At 37.6% G+C, this 25,116-nt stretch overlaps 1 protein-coding gene across 2 annotated transcripts in view; it reads left to right on the plus strand.

The window, feature by feature from the left end:
- The window catches only part of Terf1 (telomeric repeat binding factor (NIMA-interacting) 1), a 30,355-nt gene that overhangs the window by 3,192 nt on the left and 2,047 nt on the right, over positions 1-25,116 (plus strand). Inside the window, exons 2-8 of one of the 2 annotated variants that reach the window (XM_013028460.1) lie at positions 2,453-2,548; positions 6,847-6,968; positions 9,537-9,623; positions 10,538-10,687; positions 11,724-11,836; positions 16,028-16,119; positions 23,140-23,246. In XM_013028460.1, the coding sequence (XP_012883914.1) occupies positions 2,453-2,548; positions 6,847-6,968; positions 9,537-9,623; positions 10,538-10,687; positions 11,724-11,836; positions 16,028-16,119; positions 23,140-23,246 (767 nt within the window). The remainder of the gene's footprint in view (positions 1-2,452; positions 2,549-6,846; positions 6,969-9,536; positions 9,624-10,537; positions 10,688-11,723; positions 11,837-16,027; positions 16,120-23,139; positions 23,247-25,116) is intronic. The other variant, XM_013028461.1, reaches the window with a different exon arrangement.

The following is a 25,116-nucleotide window of genomic DNA, read 5'->3' on the forward strand; positions in this document are numbered from 1 at the left end:
CAGCTCTTCAGCTCAAGGCTAGCCCTCTACCACTTGAGCCACAGCGCCACTTCCAGCTTTTTTTTTTTTGCTTATGTGGTGCTGAGGAATCGAACCCAGGGCCTCAGGCATGCAAGGCAAGCGCTCTACCACTGAGCCACCTTCCCAGCCCCTCAGTCTGTAATTTAGCAATTTATTTATTTAAGTCAACAGATTTACTCCCACTAACCCTTTCTTGAGGGTTAGTGACCATCTATTTCAGGTACTATTAAAATTTTAGTCATAGGTTGGGCGCCTATAATCCTAGCTTACTCAGGAAGCTGAAATCTGAGGATCCCTGTTTAAAGCTAACCTCGGCAGGAAAGTCCATGAGACTCTTATCTCCAGTAAACTACCTAGAAAAGGCTGGAAATGGTGCTGTGGCCCAGGTAATAGAACGCTAGCTTGAACACAAGCTCAGGGACAGTGTGCAGGCCTTGAGTTCAAGCCCCAGGATGGCAAAACAAACAAAAAATTTTTTTAGTCATTTGAGTAATTTTTTCTAATTATGTCAAATTCAGTCCCAAGTCAGACTAGAACTTTCTTGAGGGTTAGTGACCAGCTATTATCCCCCAGGCATCAGCTCCTAACACAAACTAGCTGGCAGTAGAGTTCAGTGCATATTTAGTGGTCTGTGTTTAAATTGTGCATAAGTTTGTGTTCTTTGTATTCAGGAGATTTTAGGATCCAGGCCCAAACTCCTGGATTTCATAGATCAAGGCCAGCTGAAGGCAAGAGACTGGGTCCAATGCTTCCCCTAGATAACTGACCCTTGATTTCCCCTAATTGTTTCTGTAGATGTTTTTTTTTTTTTTTTCTGTTAGGTTTAAGTGTACTCATCTGGTTTGCTTTGCTCATGTGTAACACTTTTGTTAGGTTTAATTCCACACAATTTATGTGGTTTTGGCCTATGTAAGCTTTGTGCTAGCTTCAATCCAGCTTCTGGGCTTCGAAACAGGAGTCTATCAGCAGTCCTCTGGCTCTCCAGTAAAGACTCATAATTTAATCTTGTAAGTGGTGGCTTCTCTGTTTCTTGTGACTGAGTTCCCTTACAACTCAGACAAATGCCCCAACATACCAAATAACAGATATTGGTGAAGGGCAGAGAAAAGACCCCAACCTCCTTTCTCTTACCAGAGCAGACAATTGGTTTAACATTAAGGGAAAGAATTTGAGGAAGAGGTATAAATAATTGTTAAACAGTCCGTCCATTGTGCTCCTGAGTTTTGTGCAGCAGTCCCAAGTAGTCTTGGCAAATTCATTGTTTTAGGATAGTCAGGTGGGGAATTATCAAGGCAAGAGTTATTCAGGCCTGGCCTATGGTCTGGTCTCCAGGATTCCAACTTAGCTGCTAAGTGATTGACTGTAGGAAAGAATGGCATAGGGTCAAGGACTTTTATATAAAGTGGAGGGTGGGATGCCTGACTTTTTTCCTACTTTTAGTTTATTTTTGGGTCCAAGTTAAAAAATCAGCAGAAGCAAGTGTTAGGTATCTGGTATAGCTACAAATCTTATTTAATACTATTACAACTATATTTACTCCATATAATGTCTATTATAGCCAAAGATTATGCTACTGTAGAATTGAGGAAATATAGGTAAATGTGTTTATTGTCTTAATTGCTTAATGGTTACTGAACATTTGAATTTGCTAATTCAATCTTTTTATATACACCAGTTAAGCCCTGGGTGAAGTACAATACTAATGATGGTATTTTCCATTCTTAGCTCAAAATTAATCCCTTAAGCTTTTTGTGACAGTCCTTCCAAAAGATGCTTTAAGCATCTTTTTTCAGTTTTTATATTTTTTACTTCAGTAGCTTAGTCATTTGTTTCAGATTATTCATAGTATTATTAGCTTATTGAGATCCAGGAATATACTTTCTTCACTAGAGTACGTATTCACTGGCAGGGACAGTGGGCATTCAAATATTTGGGAGATAAATAAAAATAAATGTATTTTTAAGTGCATATAATTTTGTGAACCAAGCAATGTTACTTAACTGAAACCTGACAGATACAATGTAAAATATTTTCTATAATGAAGAATTTGAGAGCTGGGTATAGGTGGCTTATGTCTGTAATCTTCAGGAGGCTAAGATCTGAGGATCCTAGTTCAAAGCCCTGAGTCAAGCCCAGTCCTGGCACAAAAAGAATTTTATGGCATAAAATAAGTTTCAAACTAGTGCTATGACACATTCATTTTACAGTATATATAATTTTTTTGATTAGTAGAGTGCATGTCATTTTATTTTGCCATAAGAACGTGTAAAGATATTTTTCTGTTCTAATTTTGTGTAACTGGCTAATTAAAACTTATGCCTAAAGTTATGATTTTTTTGTAAGCCATTTGTAACCTAATACTGAGCAAATCACCATGAGACTACTGGATTTAATTTTTATTTTAATAAAATTCACTTTTTTTCTTTTTCAGCTATTATTCATGGACTATCTAGTCTTACAACCTATCAGTTGAGAACTATATACATATGTCAGTTTTTGACAAGAATTGCAGCAGGAAAATCCCTTGGTAAATATGTGGGTTTTATTTTCTTATATTTGAAATTTTAACTTATGTCTAAATATAAGGCAATGAAAAGAAACAGATAGGAGCTGTATCTTCATTGCTTTGTTGTTTTGAGTTTGCCTACATATATCTGGCCTATACATGCACATGTATATATGTATATATGTGCACACATCTATATACATATAGATGCATGTGTATATATGTCTACATGCATACATGTACACATGTGTATAGACATGTGTGTATGTGTGCATTTATACATATGTTTGCATACATATATGTATATATAGGTCAGTTATAAATGTGTGTGATATATTTTATACATTATATGTACATGCATATGTAATATGTTTGTATAGTTAAATATATGCTTAATTTATGCACATATAATCATCTGAGGAAAGAAAAATATCTTCTAAAAATGTCTTCTAAAGCAGTAATTCTCAACCTTTAGCTTGTTTGAGTTTTCTTTTTAAAAACAAACCACCAAGTTTTAGCCAGGTTTAGGTACATACCTGTACCTCCAACACTTGGAAAGCTAAGGTTAGAGAATTGAGAGTTCAAGGCCAGCCAGACCATATAGTAAAATGTTGTTCTAAACAGACAAACAAAAAAAAAAACAGCAAAAATCAGAGTATAAGAAGCTATTTCTAAACTTAGTTAATTAAAAAGTAACTATTTGTCTTTCTCATGAATCTTCAATTTACGTAGCCTTATAAGGGATAGCCTGTGTATCCTCCACATAATATCAACTTGGGTGGCTTGGATAGCTTCACTGAAAGGTAAAACACTCACATGGCTGGCTAAGTTACTGCTCAGTTTTGTGGGAGGGGGTTTGTTTGGGTTTGGGGGGGGTTGCTATTTATAACAGGTGAGTTTGTCTGTTGTAATCTACATCCTACCTGGAAGTAAATGTTTAATTTTCTTTTTCTTGGTACCAGAGGTTGAACTCAAGGCATCACATATGCTTATTTCACTTGCTCGGGTGGTACTGTACCACATAAGCCATGCCTCCAACCCATCTTAGTTTTGCTCTTTATTTTGGAGATGCAGACTCATGGATCTTTCTGCCCACAGTATCTCTAAATCATGATCCTCTGGTCTCAACGTCCTGAATAGCTAGGATTACAGTTGTGAGCCATCAGCCACTGGCTAAAGTTTAAGGGATTTTGTTTTTGCGCTTGAACTCAGGGCCTGGGCACTGTCCCTGAGCTTTTTCGTTCAAAACTAGCCCTTTACCACTTTGAGCCACAGCTCCACTTTCAGTTTTCTGAGTTAATTGTAGATAAAAGTCTCACAGACTTTCCTGCCTAGACTGGCTTTGAGCCATCATCCTCAGATCTTAGTCACCTGAGTAGTTAGGATTACAGGTATGAGCCACCAGTGTACAGCCACTTCTGGCTTTTGGCTGGTTAATTGGAGAAATGAGTTTGTAAACTTTCCTGCCTGGGCTGACTTCAAATATAATCCTCAGATCTCAGCTCCTGAGTAGGATAACTGACATGAGCCAGTAGAACTTAGCTATTTAAATTTTGAAGCTAAGATGTGAAATAATTTCCTATCAGAAAGAATGACATTGCCCCATTTGTTAGGAAATGGGAAGACTTGGAAAAAATTCTATTAAGTGAAGTAAGCCAGGCCCAAAGAAATATAGGTCCCATGGTTTCCCTTATTTGCAATAACTAGTATATGTCTGAGACAAACAGAAACTGTCAGACAAGTTGATGTTAGGCGAAATGAACTCCAAGATAAAGATTCAAATGTTTTTTTTCTTTCTTGCAATTGTTTCCAAAATATTTATAAGATGATTTCTTTGTTGCTTTGTATGTACCTCCCCCAGGGAATATGCCCTGCTTTCACTGTATTTGATGTTGATATAATTTCTGGAGGGGAAGGAAAAAAACAAACTATTTAAATAGGGTTACAGGTGGACCCATTACAACAATGAGATGTACCAGATTTTATGTCAAAAAACAAACTTTACAACTTTGGCGAGATGGGGGGGTGAAGTGGGGGGTGGGAGGTGGTGGTAGGCGGGTAGGGGTATGGAGAGAGGAAGGGATGGTATGGGGAAACAAAGGAGGAGGCAACAATGCTTGATAAGAAATGTACTCACTGGGCTGGGAAGGTGGCTCAGTGGTAGAGCGCTTGCCTTGCATGCCTGAGGCCCTGGGTTCGATTCCTCAGCACCACATAAGCAGAAAGAAAAAAGTCGGAAGTGGAGCTATGGCTCAAGTGGTAGAGCGCTAGCCTTGAGCTGAAGAGCTGAGGGACAGTGCCCAGGCCCAGAGTTCAGGCCCTACTACCGGACCCCAAAAAAAAAAAAAAAGAAAGAAATGTACTCACTATCTTGCCCATGTAATTGTAACCCTTCTGTATGGTATTTTCACAATAAAAAAACAAAAAGAAAGAAAATTGCAATACTTAAAAAAAAACAAACGCTAGTGCAAGCCCAGCACCAATGGCTCATGCTTGTAATCACAGCCACTCAGGGGGCTGAGATCTGAGCATTGCAGCTCAAAGCCAGCCTGGGCAGGAAAGTCCATAAGATGCTTATCTGCAATTAACCATCAGAAAACTGAAAATGGCACTGTGGCTTAAAGTGGTAGAGTGGGAACTTGGAGCGATAAAGCTCAGGGATAGCGCCCAGGCCCTGAGTTCAAGCCCCATGACTGCTAAAACAAAAAAAACAAAGCTTAATAATACTCTGTTGCTTTTTCTCACATTCTACATCCAGTCCTTTGGCAAGTCTTGTTCTTCCTTTAACGTAAATTCTAAATTGGACAGTCACCTACTTCTCTTCATGTCATTTTTCTGATGAACTGTGTCCAACTTGCCCACTGTTCTAACAAACTGACCTTTTTACTCTTGAAATACCAAACTCTTCCTCTGGGTTTTCGTACATGCCATTTTTCCCTAAATGTTTCTCCTTCCCTCCTCTTTTCTCCCCTTCTCTCTTCTATCCTCCCTTCTCTTTTTCTCAGAGTCTCACTATGTATCTCACATTAGCATAGAGCTCCTGTAGCCAGGATGACCTTGACCTTTTGATCTTCCTGCCTCAGCATCTTAGTAGGCTTTCACTACCATACCCAGTTTCTAGAATATTTTTTGTTTTGACCTTGTGCTCCTTCTGCTTTATACTTGTCTCAGCTCTACTGTCACTTCCTCAGAGAAGCCTTCCATAGTTACCTTTTCTAAAAGAATTTTCCCTTGATTGTCATTCTTTATCACCAGTATTACCATTTTTATTTTATGTAGTTCCTGTATTACTTGTCTCTACCATTAGCTATTAAGCATCATAAGAATAGGTACTTTGGCCAGGCATTACTATGGCTCATACCTGTAAACTTCAGCTCCTAGGGGGCTGAAATTTGAAGGTCTCAGTTCAGAGCCAGCCTGGGCAGAAAAAAGTCTGAGAGATTCTATCTCTTAGTCTTAGTCTTAGACTAATCAGCAAAACAGCTGGAAAGGATGCATGGCTCAAGTGGGATGAATGCCAGCCTAGTATTGCCTCTACCCCTCAGAAGAAAGGAAAAATAGATAATTTTTTAAGTTTCTTGAGAATCTTAGTTTTAGGTGAGTACCTATACATAATAGGTATTGAATGAATTTAAGATTATAGATTTTAGGGAATATTAACAAGAGTGCAGTTAGATTAAATATTCACAAAGGTTCTACAAAACAGTATTTATAATCACCATTCTTTTTGTTACGCTTTATCTTGAGTTTCATTATGATGTGCTTACATTTATATGAAGCATAGAATTCTGTCTCTGTGACACCTCATATGAAATAAATAATCTTTTAGCCTTTAAATCTATTAAATCCTAGGAAGAATCCATATTTTAATAAAGAAAAGTGTGAGCCAGGTGTGGTGAGAAATGTCAGTCATGAGACTGAGTCAGGAAGAACATGAGTTCAAGGCCAACCTGACTATATAATAAGACCTTGTCTTTCTCGCACATAGTGTATGTTCAATAACTTTGTAAAGGAATACATTTTCAAAAACATGGACAAATTGGGGCTGGGAAGGTGGCTCAGTGGTAGAGTGCTTGCTTTGTATGCATGAGGCCCTGGGTTCGATTCCTCAGCACCACGTAAGCAAAAAGAAAAAAGCTGGAAGTGGCGCTGTGGCTCAAGTGTTAGAGCGCTAGCCTTGAGCTGAAGAGCTGAGGGACAGCTCCCAGGCCCAGAGTTCAGGCCCCACGACCGGACCCAAAAAAAAAAACAAAAAATGACAAAAGTAAGGGTCTGTTTAACTTCTAAGTTACTTATCTTTGCTTTGTTTTTTTTTAAAGGTGTACAGTTTGAAAGTGATGAACGTATTACACCCTTGGAATCAGCCCTGATGATTTGGACTTCAATTGAAAAGGAGCAAAATAAACTTCATGAAGAAATACAAAATTTAATTAAAGTTCAGGTATGAATATTACTTTTTGCTTTTAGTTAGTATTTTGCTAGTTAATGTAAATATCTAACATCCAAAATAAAATTAGATTAACCTAGTAAAAATTAGTAAACCCAGAGTAAATTTAGTAAATTCTTTGCTTGAGAAATTTCACTTTTGGCTTATTGTCATGACATGAGCTCCTAGACCTGGAACTTAATATTTTTTTAATATTTCTTACTTAGAAAAATATTGCCTATATTACAGAAAATACACTGCATCTGTTTAAAAGTTTAAACATTACCAGCTCATCTAGTGACTTGTGCTTTTCCAGTTTCTTTTCTTCCCCTTCTGCTCCAGTGGCTTGAACGCCAGACCTCTTTGCTTGTTGATCTACAACTTAGCCTTCCTTCTACCCCCTGTTTTTTTTGTTTTTGATTTTTTTTTCTGGTCATGGGGCTTGAACTCTGAGCCTGAGCACTGTCCTTCATCTCAAAGCAAGCTCTCTACCACTTGAGCTACAGTGCTACTTCCAGTTTTCTGTTGCTTTATATCCAAGCAATTGGTGGATAGCTAGAGATATAGATAGATATATTTAATATATTGTTGCCAATGCTAGGGCTTGAACCCTTCACTGCTTGCTTAGCTATTTTGTTCATGGTGGGCACTCTACCACTTGAACCATGCTCTAACATAGCTTTTTGCTGGCTAATAAGAAATATAGTTTTAGGGCTGGAAATGTGACTCAGTGGTAGAGTGCTTGCCTTCGCATGCATGAGGCCCTGGGCTCAATCCATCGGCACCACATCAACAGAAAAAGCCAGAAGTGGTGTTATGGCTCACGTGGTAGAGTTCTAGCCTTGTGCTGAAGAGCTGAGGGACAGTGCCCAGGCCCAGAGTTCAACCCCATGACCAGCAAAAAAAAAAGAAAAAATATATAGAGTTGTATAGACTCTCTGTCCTGGCTGGCTTTGAACCACAGTCTTCTCAGCCTCCTGAGTAGCTAGGATTATATTTGTGAACAAGGGTATAATTTAGTTCAAGAAAAAAGGAAGAAAAACTCAAAAGGTCTAATAGGAGCAGAAATATGTTTGCTACCAGTCAGAGAAAATAGGGACTTTCTCAGTTAAATAAAATTTTCATCAATTTTTTTAGAATTTAAATTACTTGTGTGTCTGTTTTGTGTCAGTCCTAGGGCTTGAATTCAGGGCCTAGATGCTGTCCCTTAGCTTTAGTTGCTCAAGGCTAGCACTCTACCTCTTGAGCCACAGCTCTATTTCCAGCTTTTAGGTAATTAATTGAAGATAGTTTCAGAGACTTTCATGTCTGGGGTTGGCTTTAAACCGCATACCTCAAAATTCAGCACCTGAGTAGCTAGAATTACAGGTATGAGCCACTGTCATCTGGCTTAGAATTATATTTTTCCCCCCAAAGGTTAGACAGAATTGAAAATCCAGCTGGTTAAATAACCTTCCAAGTTAATATAGCTACCTAGATTAATGGTAGTTTTATATCTTAACCACATGTTATATCAGAAAGGCCCCAAGTTCAAGCCTAGGTCTGGCAAAAAAAAAAATAATAATAATTCTACTTGAGACAGATTTATGTTATCCAAATCTTCTGGGGCTCTATAGAAAGCTGACCTTTGTTACTACACTTCTATAAAGTTGACTTGATGACAGTTAAGTATGTAGCATATTTTAATGTGTTTCATAGTATTTGCCAGGTAAACATTCTAAGCATATTTATATATTACTCTTTAATCTTCTTATAAGTCCTATAAAATACTAGTGTTTAATTATCTTGTAAGGCCCATGAAGTTAGTGTAGAATCTGTGTGTTTGCACACACACGTGCATGTATGTGTATGTGTGTGCCAGTACTAGGGCTTGAACTCGGGGTCTGGCACACTTACTTACCTTCTTACCCTTAGGCAAGTTCATTGAAGATAAGTCTTTTGGATTTATATCTGGATTGGCTTTATACCAAAATCCTCAGATTTCAACCTCCAGAGTAGCTAGGATTATAGGCATGAGCCACCAGTGCCTGACTCCTATCATCTTTCTATACCATCTTTCTATAAAGAAACACTTTAAGTAACCTGCCAAGTTTATATAGATACCCACATGATAATGGTAGCTTCATGTCTTAACCACGTGTTATATAAGAAAGGCTAGTATATAAAATGATAATTCAAAGTCACCTGACTTGGTAGATTTCTAGTAGATTTTTCAGGGATCCTGAGGCATATGTATCCCAATTATGTCAAATACCTCCTCTCATTTCTCTTTTATTCAAAATTAATATTTAAGTGGATCCTAAATATATACCCTTTTGCTTCTAATTTATTTATTAATTTCTGCTTTTAATTACACAGATTAAAGATAAAATGCTGATCATTTATTAGTATATACAGGACCATATTTTTTTCATTTTTCAAAGCCAGTTATATTTTTATCTTTTATGCCATTTGTGAAATAAAATTGTTAAACAGCATAAAACATTTGGGATATTTTAGCCTTAATCTGAGTTATGTTAATAATCAGTTACGGGATATTTTAAAAAGCAGTCTAAGGTATGTATTTGTCATCTTGTCTTTAAGGCAGTAGCTGTTTGTCTGGAAAATGGCAATTTTAAGGAAGCAGAAGAAGTATTTGAACGAATATTTGGTGACCCAGATTCATATACGGTAATTGTTTAAATTAAAACTGTAGCATTTTAGAATTGTTTATGTGAAAAGAGGAAAACTGAAGAATAATGGAAGCCAAAGTATGCTAATCTCATATGTTTTAAAATGTCATTTTAATATCTAATCAGTACAAAAAATTATTGAGATATTTTATGTATCCTTTTTTTGTATCAAGTCTTTGAATCTGGTATCGGTTTTGGGTTTTTTTTGTTTTGTTTTGTTTGCTTTTTTGTTTTTTTGCCAGTCCTGGGGCTTGAACTCAGGGCCTGGGCACTGACCCTGAGCTTTGTTGTGCTCAAAGCTAGCACTTTACCACTTGAGCCACAACACTACTTCCAGCTTTTTTTGTTTATGTGGTACTGAGGAATCAAGCCCAGGACTTCATGCATGCTAGACAAATACTCTACAGCTAAGCCACATTCCCAGCCCCTTGTATCTGTTTTGTACTTACAGTATGTTGGACTTCAAACTACCCATTTGTAAAGGTTTCAGCAACCACACATTACACAGCATAAGCATAGAGAAGCCATTAGGATTTGCTTATTTTTCTAGAGTTTTTGTTTTGTTTGAAACAGGGTCTCCCCATGTATCCCAGTGACACTTCCTGCTCCTGCCTCCTGAGTGCAAGGATTACAGATGTGTGCATGGACACTTTCTAGAGTTTATGTGATCATTAGTAGTCTGGGGTGGGATGTGATTAAAGTCAGTAGCCCTCATTTATTTTAAAATATTAAAAACTTACTGGAATGAATTAAGCATATTCAAAGATAGGAAAGATGAATGTGGCATATTTCTATAGGAGAGATATGTATGTAATATTTATTATTTAATTGTTTTCAATCAAATAATATATACCAAAATGTCTTGTATTTAAAATTAAATTTGTATTTATTAATACATTCTGCTTCCTTTAGTCTTTAGAAAGGAAATTGTTTACGATAATCTCTCAGAAAGCTACATACCACTCCTTTTTTCAACACTTCAGCTACAACGACATGATGGAAAAAATTAAGAATTATGTGAACTATGTGGTAAATGAAAAATCATCAACTTTTCTAATGAAGGTATACACATTATTTCAAGGACTAACAATAGACTTAAGACAAAATATTATGAAAGAATGCTTGCAGTAGAGTCTAGATTTAGAGAAAAACTTAACTGAAGAATAATAAATAAGTGAAAACATTTTGTTTTAAATAAGTTTCTAAACATTTTTAGGGAAAAGTAAAATCAGGTTCAGTCCTTTAAAAACTTTTTGTTTTTTTTTTTTTTTGGGTCCGGTCATGGGGCCTGAACTCTGGGCTTGAGCACTGTCCCTAAGCTCTTCAGCTCAAGGCTAGTGCTCTACTTGAGCCACAGCGCCACTTCCGGCTTTTTTCTTTTTGCTTATGTGGTGCTGAGGAATCGAACCCAGGGCCTCGAGCATGCAAGGCAAGTGCTCTACCACTGAGCCACCTTCCCAGCCCCCTTAAAAACTTTTTGAATGATGTTTTTATTCTGTCTTTGCCTTACAGTTTTAACAGTATGCTGTTATAATAGAAAAAGTCCTGATTAATTTAAGATAACTCCGAATACCTGGCACTTCTATGTTTTTATTTATTTTACTGGAATTTTGGTGTCAGTCCTGGGGCTTGAAATTTGTGCTTAAGGCTACCACTCTATCATTTCAACCGTAGCTTCACTTCTGGCTTTTTGGTAGTTTATTGGAGATTAGAGTCTTAACAGGCTTTCCTATCTCAGCTGGTTTCAAATAGCAATCCTTAGATCTCAGCCACCTACCTAAATAGTTAGGATTATAGATATGAACCATTGGTGTCCAGCTGGAACTTTGTTTTTTAAAGTTTTTAAATTTTATCTTAAAATTGCCTAGAGAGCATCATGTCTATTTACTAGGGAAGACTCCTTCTATAATGCCTATTAACCAATTAGTTAGCTAAAGTAGCTCTATGCATTGTCATACTTCTGTTGAAATTTAAATGGTATCCTTTAATAGACTGAACAGATACTTCAGCTATGACTACCAACAAATTTAATTTAATTCTATTAGTTTAAAATCTCTTAACTCATTCTTTCTCCTCTGTATGTACAACCTTCCTAAAGGCAGCAACAAAAGTAGTAGAAAGTGAAAAGGCAAGAATAATGACATCTCAAGCTAAGCCCAATAAGAAGAACATTGAAATGGAAACTGAAGTTGATTTATATAAAGGAAAAAGGTTTGTAAACTTATTAATTTTTGTTGTTGTTTAGGAATGTTCTGTCTCTAGGTAAAAGTGATGCTAGTGAGCCATTTTGAAAGATAATTATCGAGTCCTGTGTGTGTTTTCTTACTGATGATTATATTTGGTTGGATTTATGATAACCTTATTGAAGTACTGTAACATTTAGCAATGGTCTCAAAATACACTGATGTTAGCAATTTAAATATGCCACAGAGAAGCTGTATGGCATTCCTTTAAGTGGCACATCAAAAACCCTTGCCCTACTAAGGAAAGAAAGGCATCTCTGTTGACTATACTAAGCCTTAATGTTACACATATTATTTTCTTCTGTCTAAATTTTACAGAAAGAAGAGATATTGCTGAGTATAGTGGTGTAGCCTTATAATCCAGCACTTAGGAGCTTGAGACAGGAGGAGGTTCCTCAAATTTGAAGTCAGTCTGAGCTATGTATGTAGAAAGACCCTTTCTCAAACAAACCAGCCAAGAACTAATTCTGCTGGTTTTGGTGTAGTACCTCGAACTGAAAGATTTGCTGCCATGGAACATAGCCCCTGTGAATTAAAGGGGGTACTCTACACGCAATATTTTTGGTTGCAACATTTTGCCTTCAAACAGGACATGTTTCCTGTTTATGTCTTCCACCCACAAATTTAATGCCTTTTCATCTTAAGTGCATATCATTCATTGTACCAGAATCTTTTCCAGTTTGAAGTACATCAAAAAACTCAGCATGATTAAAAAAATAAAACCTTATATCATCTTTTTCAAGGTACATTTGTATTTATAGGAGAGCTTAGCATTGGCATATGGTTTTCTTGCCTTCTTAAGTATATAGTTTTTACCTGTTCACATATAGCACTTTACAGCTTCTTTTAGCATGTATTAAATGACAACATCACTATTTTTGCACTTTGGTACCATTCCTGTCTTAAAGCATTAGTTGAGCACTGATAAACAAGGGAGCTATTAACAGACTAACAGATAGGTAGTATATACAGAATAGATACACTTAGCAAACAGCTCATATCCCAAGCAGGAGGGAGCAGGGAAAGTGTAAGATTTCATCATAGTACTCAGATACATAATTTAAATCTAAATGAATCATTTATTTCTATACTATTCCATCTGTATTTTCAAATTGCAATTGACAACTGACCATTGAAACTATAGATAAACTACTGAAAATAATTTAGTTCTGCACTTGGATTCAAACGTCCTCTGGGGCCTTAAAAACATAGCTCCTGTGGATAAGGGAGACTCTCATACAATCTTATCATTAAGTGTAGTTCCTATCCTTCTTGTCCACATACATGATACTTTATAGCAACATAGAACATCTCTAAAATAATACCCTTTACCCTTGCTTAGTTCCTTTTAATTGGGTTATTTATTCTTTCCAAGGCAAGCTCTTATTTGCCAATCACAAAGATGATTGTGTGAAGTCTTCTGGCCCTCTGTTTATTAGAGCTGCTACTTTTTGGCTCCCACAATGCCAAATAACACAACAATTAAGAACTTAGTAGCTTAACTACTTAATGTCTGTGTCTCACTCAACTGCAAAGTCTATGAAGTTCATTTCTTTCAAACACAGAGCTTCATATATGCTAAACAAATGCTGTGCACCACTGAGTTATGCCCCCACCCCATTTCAAAGGTTTCTTTTTTTTTTTTTTGTCGGTCGTGGGACTTGAACTCTGGGCCTGGGCACTGTCCCTCAGCTCTTCAGCTCAAGGCTAGCACTCTACCACTTGAGCCCCAGCACCACTTCTGGTTTTCTGAGTAGTTTATTGGAGATAAGAGTCTCACAGACTTTTGTGGCCAGGCTGGCTTTGAACTGGGATCCTCAGATTTCAGCCTCATGAGTAGCTAGGATTACAGAAGTGAGCCACTTGAGTCCGGTCTGAAAACCTTCGTTTGATCTATCAGAAATTAGGTGGCAGACAATATAACAATGTCCAAAGGACAGAAAGTCTGCATGAATTATTTCAGAAATAGGTCAATTAGGATGCTGAGTGGAACCATGGGAAAGAGTGGCTGAGTTGGTGTGGAAGAGATCGTTCATTGGCAATGAGGAATTGATAAGCCCAGGATACGAGAGTTTATCCATTAGTCCCTGAAGTCATTCATAATAGCAGTGCTTCATTATAGGCAAGGTCTGTGAGTGATAGAAAGTACTTGGAAGAATAGTAGGTAGCTATGAAGAATGATAGAGGGTGATGAATCTCAGTAGCTTGTGTCCTCAAGGATTAAGTTCTATGGAGGTACAAATTAGAAAATGAAAACTTGGAGTTAGAGCTGTAGATCAGTGGTACAATCCTTGTTTAGCATACATGAAGCGCTGGGTTTGCTCCCCAATTCCACAAAAACAAATGAAAAACTACAAAAACCAATGTCTAAGACTTTATAAAGATGGAAGATTAAGCTGGTCTCCACTGGAGGAGGTCACAAAGGAGAAAAATATGATTCCCAAGAGGAGGTATTAGGAGAAGCCAGTTCTAGAAAAACCAGTGGAGAGGTTGCGAATAGCATTCTAGAGAGTAAAGTAGAAAGTTTGGGGATGGAGGAAAGAAGGAAAAGAACTAGCTGGTTGCATTGAGAGTGTTTAGGAATAAAAGTGTAGTTAAAAGAGCCCTCATTTGGGGGGATAATACAGCTGTCTCAGCTCAGGCAGAGTGTTTTTTGAGTCTTAGTTTGCTCCTTTATGAAATTAAAATAATACTAATTTTATAGGGTTTTTAAAATATTTCACATTCAGTATTTCTACACGGCCAATCTTATTTTTTTAAAGCCCTTTTCTAGAAGCTGTAAAAATAATCAGATATTTGCCATCAATGGTAGAATTTTGAAATTTTCTTTGGGAAAGAAGTTTAGAAGCTATAGGAAAGAGTTAATGCTTTGTAGCTTGAGGATTTTTTTTCCACCATTGACTTGCAAAGCTAATAGAATCTTCATTCCTGAGTAAGAAAGATTCAGAAAAGAAGAGAGAAGGCTCTTGACACCAGAATTTTTTTTTAATTTAATTTTATTTGTGAACATACTGTACAGAGGGGTTACAATTACATGGGCAGGATAATGCGTACATTTCTTACCAAGCATTGCAACCTCCTCCTTTGGTTTACCCTTCACATCCCTTCCCAGCCTCCCCCCTCCCCCCCAATCCCAATCCTTCTCCTTCACCCCCCTTCCCCCCCCACCCCGCACCAACATTGTAAAGCTCGTTTTGGACATGACAACTTGTACTTCTCATTGTTGCAACAGGTCCACCTGTATCCTTAAACAACTGGTTTTTCCCCATCTCCTCCACAAGTTATACTGACATCAAATATAGTGAAAGCAGGGGTTATACTGTGGGGGAGGGACATACAAAGCAACAAAGAGATAATCTTATAAATGCGTTAGAAACACATGCATGAAAGAAAAAAACATTAAAATACATATCTAAGGGTTCATTTTCCTGACATCACATTATCTGACCTTTTCCGCTTGACTCATACATATACTAGATATTGCAAATAAGGGAAACCATGGGACCTATGTTTCTTTGGGCCTGGCTTACTTCACTTAATATAATTTTTTCCAAGTTTTTCCATTTCTTAACAAATGGGGCAACGTCATTCTTTCTGATGGAGGCATAGAATTCCATTGTGTATATATACCACATTTTCTTGATCCATTCATCTACTGAGGGGCATCTGGGTTGGTTCCATATCTTAGCTATGGTAAATAATGCTGCAGTAAACATAGTTGTGCTGGTAGCTTTAGTGTGGTCTTGTTTGTAAACGTTTGGGTAAATGCCCAAAAGTGGGATTGCTGGGTCATAGGGGAGTTCTATGTGAAGTCTTTGATACCACCTCACTCCAGAAAGAACGGCAAAAATCAAGAACTCTAACAACAACAGATGCTGGAGGGGATGTGGACAGAAAGGAACCTTATTTCATTGTTGGTGGGAATGTAAACTTGTTCAACCACTTTGGAAAGTAGTATGGAGGTTCCTCAAAAGACTTCACATAGGACACCAGAAATTTTAAGAGACTCAATATTAACCTAGAGTACTAAGCAAGAGCATCACAGGAAACAGGACAGAGAAGAAAAATCTCAGAACAACGAAAGATAAGCCATCTTCCTTTTTTCTCATACTTTGCTGCTCTTTTTTTAATCAGACACAATCTTTTGTGTTTCATTTAGGTCTCACAAGGATCTCTTTTTATCAAAGTTATCACTTGGAAGCAGTCAACAGTACGTTAGTAAGAAAGAAGAGAAAGTGGAAGCTCTTCAAAGTAAGTATTATTACTGTAGTTTTAGAAATGGGGAGATGGTTTGCCTTCAGAAATGATCCAACTGTTTACCTCATCAGTACAACACAAAAAGTATGTACTTAAGAAAATGAAAGCACAATAATTAAATGTTCTGATTCAGAGTTAGATACTTTATTTATCTATTCTGACTGCCTGGGTTAGAGTTTTTACTGTGATAGTAAGGGGGATCTTTCCCCAGAGTTCGCTTGGATTCTGTCACTTGAGCTATATGCCTCTAGCCTATAGCACTGCTTTTCTACCTTCACTGCATTCAGCAACTTGAAGTGGTTATTTCTCTGAAACATAAATATAATAGAATCTCATTATTCATAAATAATTATTGGCTTATAAAGTTTCTTTTTTTTTGGGGGGGGAGGGTCCGGTCTGAAATCTGGGCCTGGGTGCTGTCCTTCAGCTCTTCAGCTTAAGGCTAGCACTCTACCACTTGAGCCACAGTGCCACTTCTGGCTTTTTTCTTTATGTGGTGCTGAGGAATCGAATCCAGTGCCTCATGCATGCAAGGCAAGCACTCTGTCACTGAACCACCTTCCCAGCCCATTGGCTTATAAAGTTTCTAAGGGCACTGAATTAGTAAATACTAAATCATTACCTCTAGAAGAAAATACAGGGCTAGATTCCATTGAGCTTTTGAGCCACAGTATTTTTATCAACTGATCAAGAATCTTGTTTTATATGTTTCTTATTAAAGAAACAATTAACACTGAGTCACTGACAGCAGCAATATACATGCTTTCATGGTAGTCTTCACACAGAGAGACATTAGACAACACTTCAGTTCTACACTTGGAAAACTTGGAAATTTTAAACCAGTGAAATCACTAACAAAAAGCATAAAAATTCAAAAGAGGAGAAAAAAAAGCATTACTAAGCCCACCACAGAAAAGATGCAAGTTTAACTAGTATAAAAACAAACAAAAATTGGGCTGGGAAGGTGGCTCAGTGGTAGAGCGCTTGCCTTGCACGCATGAGGCCCTGGGTTCTATTCTTCAGCAGCACATAAGCAAAAAGAAAAAAAAGCCAGATGTGGTGCTGTGGCTCAAGTGGTAGAGCGCTAACCTTGAGCTGAAGAGCTGAGGGACAGTGCCCAGGCCCAGAGTTCAGGCCTCACAACCGGACCCCCCCAAAAAAAAAAAGGCAGGATATTACCTTCTTTGACATCAGTTGTGACTGTAATTATCCAGTGACTCAAACTTCTGCTGCCTTTTTACATGGCCACCAATGACCTTGAAAAGTCCCATGAGTATTGATTTGGAAGTTAGACTTTCAGTCTAGGTAGACTTTCAATAGAATCTGTGAATAATGATTGACTATATAGCATTTATAATTACATTATAGTTGTATTTTAAAAAGAAATGACAGTGTCTAAAGAAAGAAAAGTAAAAGGTTTCTTGGGGCTGGAGCTGTAGCTTAGTGGTAAAACAGTTATTTAGCATGTACAAGGCTCTGGGTTTAATCACAAGCACGGTAGGTAGGGTGGGTAAGTGGGTGGGGTGGGTAGATAGATAGATAGAGAGATAGATAGATAGATAGATAGATAGATAGATGTAGATGAATAGAGTCATTCTTAAAATCAGTTTATAATTCTTTTTAATATTTTATTGGCATATATTAAATTTTATAGTCCAACATGCATAATCTATTTTCAGTCATTCTCTATTCCTTTTTTTTCTTTTTGGTAATACTGGGCATTGAATTCAGGACTGAACATTTGCTCCAATTGCTTGCTCAGCTGGTGCTCCACTGCTTGAGCCACACCTCCAGCTGGACATATTCCTGGTTATTTTGGAATCTCATAGACTCCATCTGTTTGGAATGGCTTCAACCAGATCTTGGCCTCCTAAGTGGCTAGGATCGCAGGTGTGAGTCACCACTGCCCAACCCCTTTATTATGCTTTCTTTTTTTTTTATTTGTCTTTATTGGGGTTTAGGACATGGGATGAGAAATGTCACCTTGGGGCATGCCCTTCCCCCCCAGGAAATGTCCATTCTAATCCTGGGATGCTTTGCTGAGCTTTTTCTTTTTCTTGGCACTACTTTTGCAGCCTCTTCAGGTCCACTGCTAACTGGCTCCTCCTTGGAGGAGAATTTCCTCTTTTTCTTGGGAACAGGGAGGCTGGTTGCCTCTTCAGGTTCATTTGCCACTTCCCTTAGGTTGCTTCTTCCTCTTGGGAGGACTTGGGCTGCCACCAGCTCTCTCTTCAAGATCACTACTAACCAACTCCTCCTTGGAAAAAGCTTTCTTTTTTGGGGTTTGGAGAAAGATACAGAGGGCTCTGGTTCTTCCATCCTATTTTTTGAGGAGCCTCCTGGGGCTTTTTCTTTTTCTTTTTGGGTTTTTCATGTGTTTCCTCATTCTCCTCTGGAGTACTGCTGCTATTTTCTGGAGATGCCATGGCAAGCATAGCCAGTCGCTGCTTTTCTTCAAGGGTTTCTTCTCCTGTTTCTCAAGCTTCCTAGTAATTTCAGCAGCTGCTTCCTCCGCCTGAACCATTGCTTCCTTCATAACATCCAGATTCTTCCATGAAATTTCTCCAGTCTCATAGAAGGACAATCGTTCCTTAACTTGTTCTCGAAGCTTCTCCCCAAATACACTTGTGGGTACCTCAGAGAAGCAATCAATTCGGGAGGCAATACTGCATTTGTTTGTGAGGTATCGGGAGATACGGCCTTTGTTCTTGGCTGCTGCTTGGCCAATGAAAGTGGAGTGAAAATGAGTCCATATTTTGGTGTGTTACCCCTTGTCTTCAGGGCTCTGGAAACTCAGTCCCTTTTTTGGGCCCTGGGAAATCACTCAAGACCCCAGGACTGGCCATCATATTATGCTTTCTTATCCCTTTATCCCTGCCCTTTTTTTCCTTTCCCATCTACCTCACCAATTGTTTTGTTACCCCCTAATGATTTGTTTTCTACAAATGAGAGAAAATGTGATATTTATCTTTGTGGGGTTGGTTAATTTCACTTAACATGATTCATTTCCAGTAAATGACCTAATTTAGTTCTAATAAATTGAAAATCCATATGTATATCTACTTATCCATTCATCTGTCAGCTAGGCTGTTCTTCTGAGTGTAGATCCAGAATTGGTGTGGCTAGATCATAAAGTTCTATTTTTCACTTCTTTTCCCTTTAGTGGTATTGGGTATGAACTCAGGACCTTGTAATAACTAAGCAAGTGCTCTACTACTTGAACCATGCTCATTCTAGCCCTTTCAATTTTGTGAAACCTCCAAACTGTTTTCCATAGTGGCTGCATTAATTTACATTCCTATCAGCACTGTTTATCCCAACATCCTTGCTAGAATTTTTCTTGATTATAGCCATTTTGTCTGGTGTGAAGTAGAATCTCAGTGTCATTTTGATTTACATTTTCCAGATCGCTAAGGATCTTGAATATTTTTTTCATGCATTTACTGACCATTTATACACTTCGTTTGAAAAGTATCTATTCAAGTTGGGCACTAGTAGCTCACACCTGTAATCCTACTGCTCAGGTGACTAGGATCTGGAGAATCAAAGATCAAAGCCAGCTGAGGCAGAAAAGTCTGGTACACTCCATTTCCAAAATGAAGAAAGTCAGTGGAGACTTCATCTTCACACTTAAAGTCTGGAAGTGTAGCTTAAGTGTTAGAGTGTAGTTGAGCAAGTGCTAGGTCTGGAGTTCAAACCCCGGTTCTGGAAAAAGAAAAAAAAAACAATAGAGAAAAGAAAAGAAACACGTACATCCAGGTGTGATATAGGAAATAACAACAGGTGAACACTCCCAGGCCTCCAGAGGAGCTCAATCCAACAAAGCTCTCAAGATGACTCACTGTTGCATTCCAAGATCAGGGGCCACAAACACCTTCCTTCATGGAGGCTAGTGAGTCTCATATACTGCAGGGAGTCCTGCCTCACAAGTTCCTGTACTAGGGTTTTAGGGCTTGTGGGCTATGTGAACTTCTCCTGCAAGTAGAGTGAACAGTTTATAGGAGGACTCTGTGATTTTTTACCTTATATTGAATAAATTTCCCCTCCTAGTTGGGGGAGCTGGAAACTGGCTCAGATTCCTTGATGCCTCTTTTCTGCTGGGGTTGTTTCATTGTTGTTTTTGCCACCCTGTCACCTCCATTTTGGTTTCTGGTTCTCTTCCACTTTTCACTCTTTCTCATTTCAGAGTCTAGTCCCTTCTGTGTTACCAGATTGTCATTCACAGTGAAAATGGCAGATACTGCTGATCTGCCATCTACTGCCACCTACTATATTTTTTTAAGTTAATTTCAACTGATTATTTCTTCTCCTAATTTGGGAGTTGTCTTACTCTTTTCCTAAGCCTGGGAGGTGCATTATAGGTTATTTATTTGACATATTTTTAATGTAGGCAATTTATAGCTATTAAATTCCATCTTAGCTCCACTTCCATTAATTTGTATGGATTCTGTTTTCATTTTCATTCACTTCTAGGGAAATTACTTCCATTTTCTTGCATTATTAAGACTTGCTTAATGTCCTAATCTGTTTTAGAGAAGGTCCTGGTCTGTTGAGAACTATGTGTATTCTGCAGCTATTGGGTGAATATTCTGAAGATAATCTGTTAGGCAAAATTTGTTGATCGGTTTTTTTTTTTTACCTGTATGATTTGTCTCCTAATGATAGGGGTTAATTCATGCTTTTATGTCACTTAGCATTTGTTTTGTAAAACTGGATGGACTAGCATCTGGTATGTGTATTTATAGTTGTTAAATCTGATATATATCAGGTGCTTTCTCAGATATTTATGTAGCTACTTCTGCATGCTTTCAGTCTTCATTTGCTTGGAATATCTTTTTTCCTCCTTTTACTTCGTCAGTGAAATGTGTTCCTTTTAGGCAACAAACAATTGAGTCCTGTCAATATCTTGAAATTGGAGAATTGTGACCATTAATACCAGTTATTACTGAAATGTATGTATTATGTTCTGTGTTTGAAAAATATGGTTCTTCTTTTTCCTCATTTATCTTCAGTTTTAGAAAGTGAGCTTTATTTTCATGATTATAATAGCTTCCTCTTCTGTGTGTAAAATTTCTGTTGAGAAAACTACTACTATGATGGGTTTTCCTTTATACATGACTTCATTCTTCTCTCTTACAGCTTTTGGAATTCTCTCATGTTCTGTATGCTTAATATTTTAACCGTAATATGAAATAGGTTTTTTTTTTCTGGTCTTATCTCCCCTCCTGGGTGACTATAGCTTTCCCAAATTTAAGGAAAGTTTTTGCTATTTTATTTTTTATGAATTTAGTTTATATCTCATCTTCTATGCTTATGATTCAGCCCTAGATGACAAAATGTATTGTCTCAAATACTGCAGTTTTGTAATCACTTGATAAATATGTGTTAGGGCAGTCTTACTATTCTTCAGAAGTATCTTTGCTTAGTGTTTTTTTGGTTTTTGATTTTTAGTTTTGGTTTTGTTTTGTTTTGTTTATTTCCAATTGTTGGGCTTGAATATTGGGCCTGGGCACTGTTCCTGAACTCTTCAGCTCAAGGCTAGCTCTACCACTTGAGCCACAGCACCACTTCCTGTTTTCTGGAGGTTAATTGGAGATAAGAGTCTCACAGCCATTTGGGCGTAGGCTGGCTTTACACCACAGATCTCAGCCTCCTGAGTAGCTAGAATTACAGACATGAGCCACTGGCAACCCGACAGAGCTTACTCTTTTTTTTTTTTCTCGGTTGGTTATTCTTAGTGTTTTTGATCATCTGTATTTTCATGGATGAAAACTCAACCATAGAGGATTATAAGTAATAAACCTGCTACCCATCTAGGTGTCAGAGGTAAACTTTAAACTTACTGAATGTCAGAGCTGGGAAGGTGGCTCAGTGGTAGAACATTTGCCTTGCACACATGAGGCCCTGGGTTCGATTCCCCAGCACCACATAAGCAAAAAGAAAAAAAGCCAGAAGTGGCGCTGTGGCTCATGTGGTAGAGCGCTAGCCTTGAGCTGAAGATCTGAGGGACAGCACCCAGGCCCAGAGTTCAGGCCCCACAACGGGACCAAAAAAAAAATAAAAAAATAAAAAATAAACTTACTGAGTGTTAAGAGAGTTTAGTGCAGCATAATGACTGCATGGTGTCAGAGCAGTTGTGCTGATTCCCTTATCCCAAGTCCTATTCCCAATGCAGTGGGCCCACAGAAGTGTGAGGAACAGGTTTTATTTTGCCTGAGGAACTGGGCACCAAGGGCTCACCACTGTTACTCTTTTTTTTTCCTGGTACTAGGGTTTGAAAATATGACCTCATCTTGCTAGACACTCTCCCATCTAACACTTTTTGAGTAAGCCCCGGAACATTAACAAATAGTAAACCAGTTCTTTCCCCCAAGAAGAGAGCAAGCCCATGGTCATGCTTTGATTTCCCTCACTTGCTTAATTGCTTATCTCACTAGCGATGCTGTATAATACAAGAAATGAATAAGCCTTATATATTCAACAAAATCTGCAGGCTTGCACGGGGACCCTGATGAAGTACCTTTCCCAACTTGAGTAATTTTAGAAGTTTCTTCTTAAGCTATATAAAGAACCCCATTGAAATTTTTATTTAAATTCATGTTATAACAATAGATTACTTATGTGAGAACTTGATATATCTTTAATCTGCATATATGAAAAATTTGGTTTACTTCATACAAGTCTTGCATCACTTTTACAGTTACTGCTTAAATTATTACTTTTGTTACTAGTATAGATAGCTACTTGCTGTTGGTGTATAAAAGTACTATTTTGTTTTGTTGTTTTAGACAAAAAATACGCTATGTAGCCCAGGTGGCTTTGAACCTGATTTTCCGCATCAGCCTTCTGTGTGCTGGAATTATAGACATGTGCATCATATCCTGTTTCTATTGCTTTTTGTATACTGATCTTTATGTCCAACCATCTTCCTAATCCCTTTTACTTATAGATTATTTTAGCTTTTCTGTCTTCTCATTTGAAACAATATCGATGATTATTTTTCTATTTTTTTAGGTGGAAAAAGGAAAAAAGAAAACAAAAGAACCAGTGAAAGTAAGAGATCATACGCTGCAGAGGTTCATTGCATAAGTCCCCAAAAGCAGAGATCTAGGAAAAAACAGGTATTTTTGTTATGTTTGAATAATACTTATGAGCCTTAAAGTTATAAAGTCAATTCATTGCATACAAAGTGAAATTTATGTCCACATTATAGTCTTTCATATTCATGTCTTCCAAACAGGTCCAATTTAAATAAAGACTTCTGCACTTCAAATGATACCTTGTTAATAGATTTTATCAGAAATGTTTATTATTAAGCCAGTTCTGTTTTAGAGCCTAATTTGTTTCCACACTCAGTGCGAGAGTACGTGTAGTCTCGGGCTATCTGTCCAATATCTGAAAGTACATATTTTCTAGCTGATAATAGCAGGTAAATAAATGCAGTCTTTGTTATTTTATCATGTGTGGAACTTTTTCCTATCTTCTTTAAGGTAGATTTTTATCTTACAACCTATACAGCCACAAGCTGCAGGCCACTAGAGATATTTTCTATGACTTAAATTATTTTGGCCTTGACTTCTACTCCCAGTGAATATAAAAAGCAACTCCTACTTTTGATTTACTTACTGCATGTACCATTTGTGTTTCTTTTCTTTTCATCTGCAAAGAAGCCCAGAGTCTTACACATACATACTAAGCAAATGTTCTCCCTCAGCCCATGGATTCCTTTTTATTCCTGCTATCTCTATCATGGAGATAGGTTGACAAAAGCTCCAGCTGTTGCATACCAGGATTTAGAGTGTATGTGTTTCCTTTTACCACCCTCAATTGACAAATGAATCAAGAAAATGTGGTAGTATACACAATGGAATTTTACTTATCCACTAGAAAGAATGAAATTATACCATGTATAAAGAAGTGGAAAGACCTGAAAAAAGTTAGTGGTTTTTCCCTTTTTAACCTAATTTTTGTTTGTAAGAAAAACAAAAGGTAATAGGTAATAGAACAAAGCACATGGGTTTTATTTATGTCCTGCAGCTTAGATCATCTTAAACTCTTCCTCTGTGTTTTATTTCAAATAGAATCAGGTATAATAAGTTAAAATAAATAAAGTATTTTTTTGTTGTGGTCCTAGAGATGTATTACCTGTGTAGTTCAATGGTATTAATACATTGATTCATATTGCGTATATACCATCATCATCACCCATTCACAGAACTTTCTGATGTTGCAGGACAAACTAAACTCACTAAGCAAGAACTCTGTTACTGCTCTCTCTTCCATACCAGGCACCTTCATTCTAACCATTCGTTCTTTCAGTAGAATTTAATAATACTTGTCCTTTTCCTATCAAGATTCATCCCTGTTGTAGGATTTGCCAGAATTTCCTTTTGAAGACTGAGTAGTTAAGCTGGCACTAGTGGCTCATCCCTGTAATCCTAGCTACATGAGAAGCTGAGATACGAGGATCATAGTTTAGCCCAAGCAAGAAATTCAATGAGAGTCTTATGTCCAATTAACCACCAAAAAGTCAGAAGTGGAGCTATGACTCAAGTGATAGAATACTAGCCTTGGGCAAAAAAACTCGGGAACAGCACCCAAGTCCCCGAGTTCAAGCCCAGAACCAGCATGCACACACCTACACAGAGAGAGACAGAGACAGACAGACAGACAGAGAATGAATAGTTTCTTGGCAATGGTGGCTCACTCCTGTAATCCTAGCTACTTGGGAGACTGAGATGTAAGAATGACAGTTCAAAGCCAGCCCAGACAGGAAAGTCCATGAACATTTTATTAGACATCAGAAAAGCTCGAAGTAATGCTGTGGCTCAGTGGCCAGGCCCTGAGTTCAGGCCCCAGGATTCTCTCACACACACACAAACATAGATATGAATAGTATTTTTTTTAATTTTTTTATTGTAAAGATACTATACAGAGGGTTACAGTTACATGAGTGAGGTAATGAGTACACTTCCTCTTGAACATTGTTAC

Source organism: Dipodomys ordii, unplaced genomic scaffold (assembly GCF_000151885.1).
Source record: "Dipodomys ordii isolate 6190 unplaced genomic scaffold, Dord_2.0 Scaffold109, whole genome shotgun sequence".
Taxonomy (NCBI): Eukaryota; Metazoa; Chordata; class Mammalia; order Rodentia; family Heteromyidae; genus Dipodomys; species Dipodomys ordii.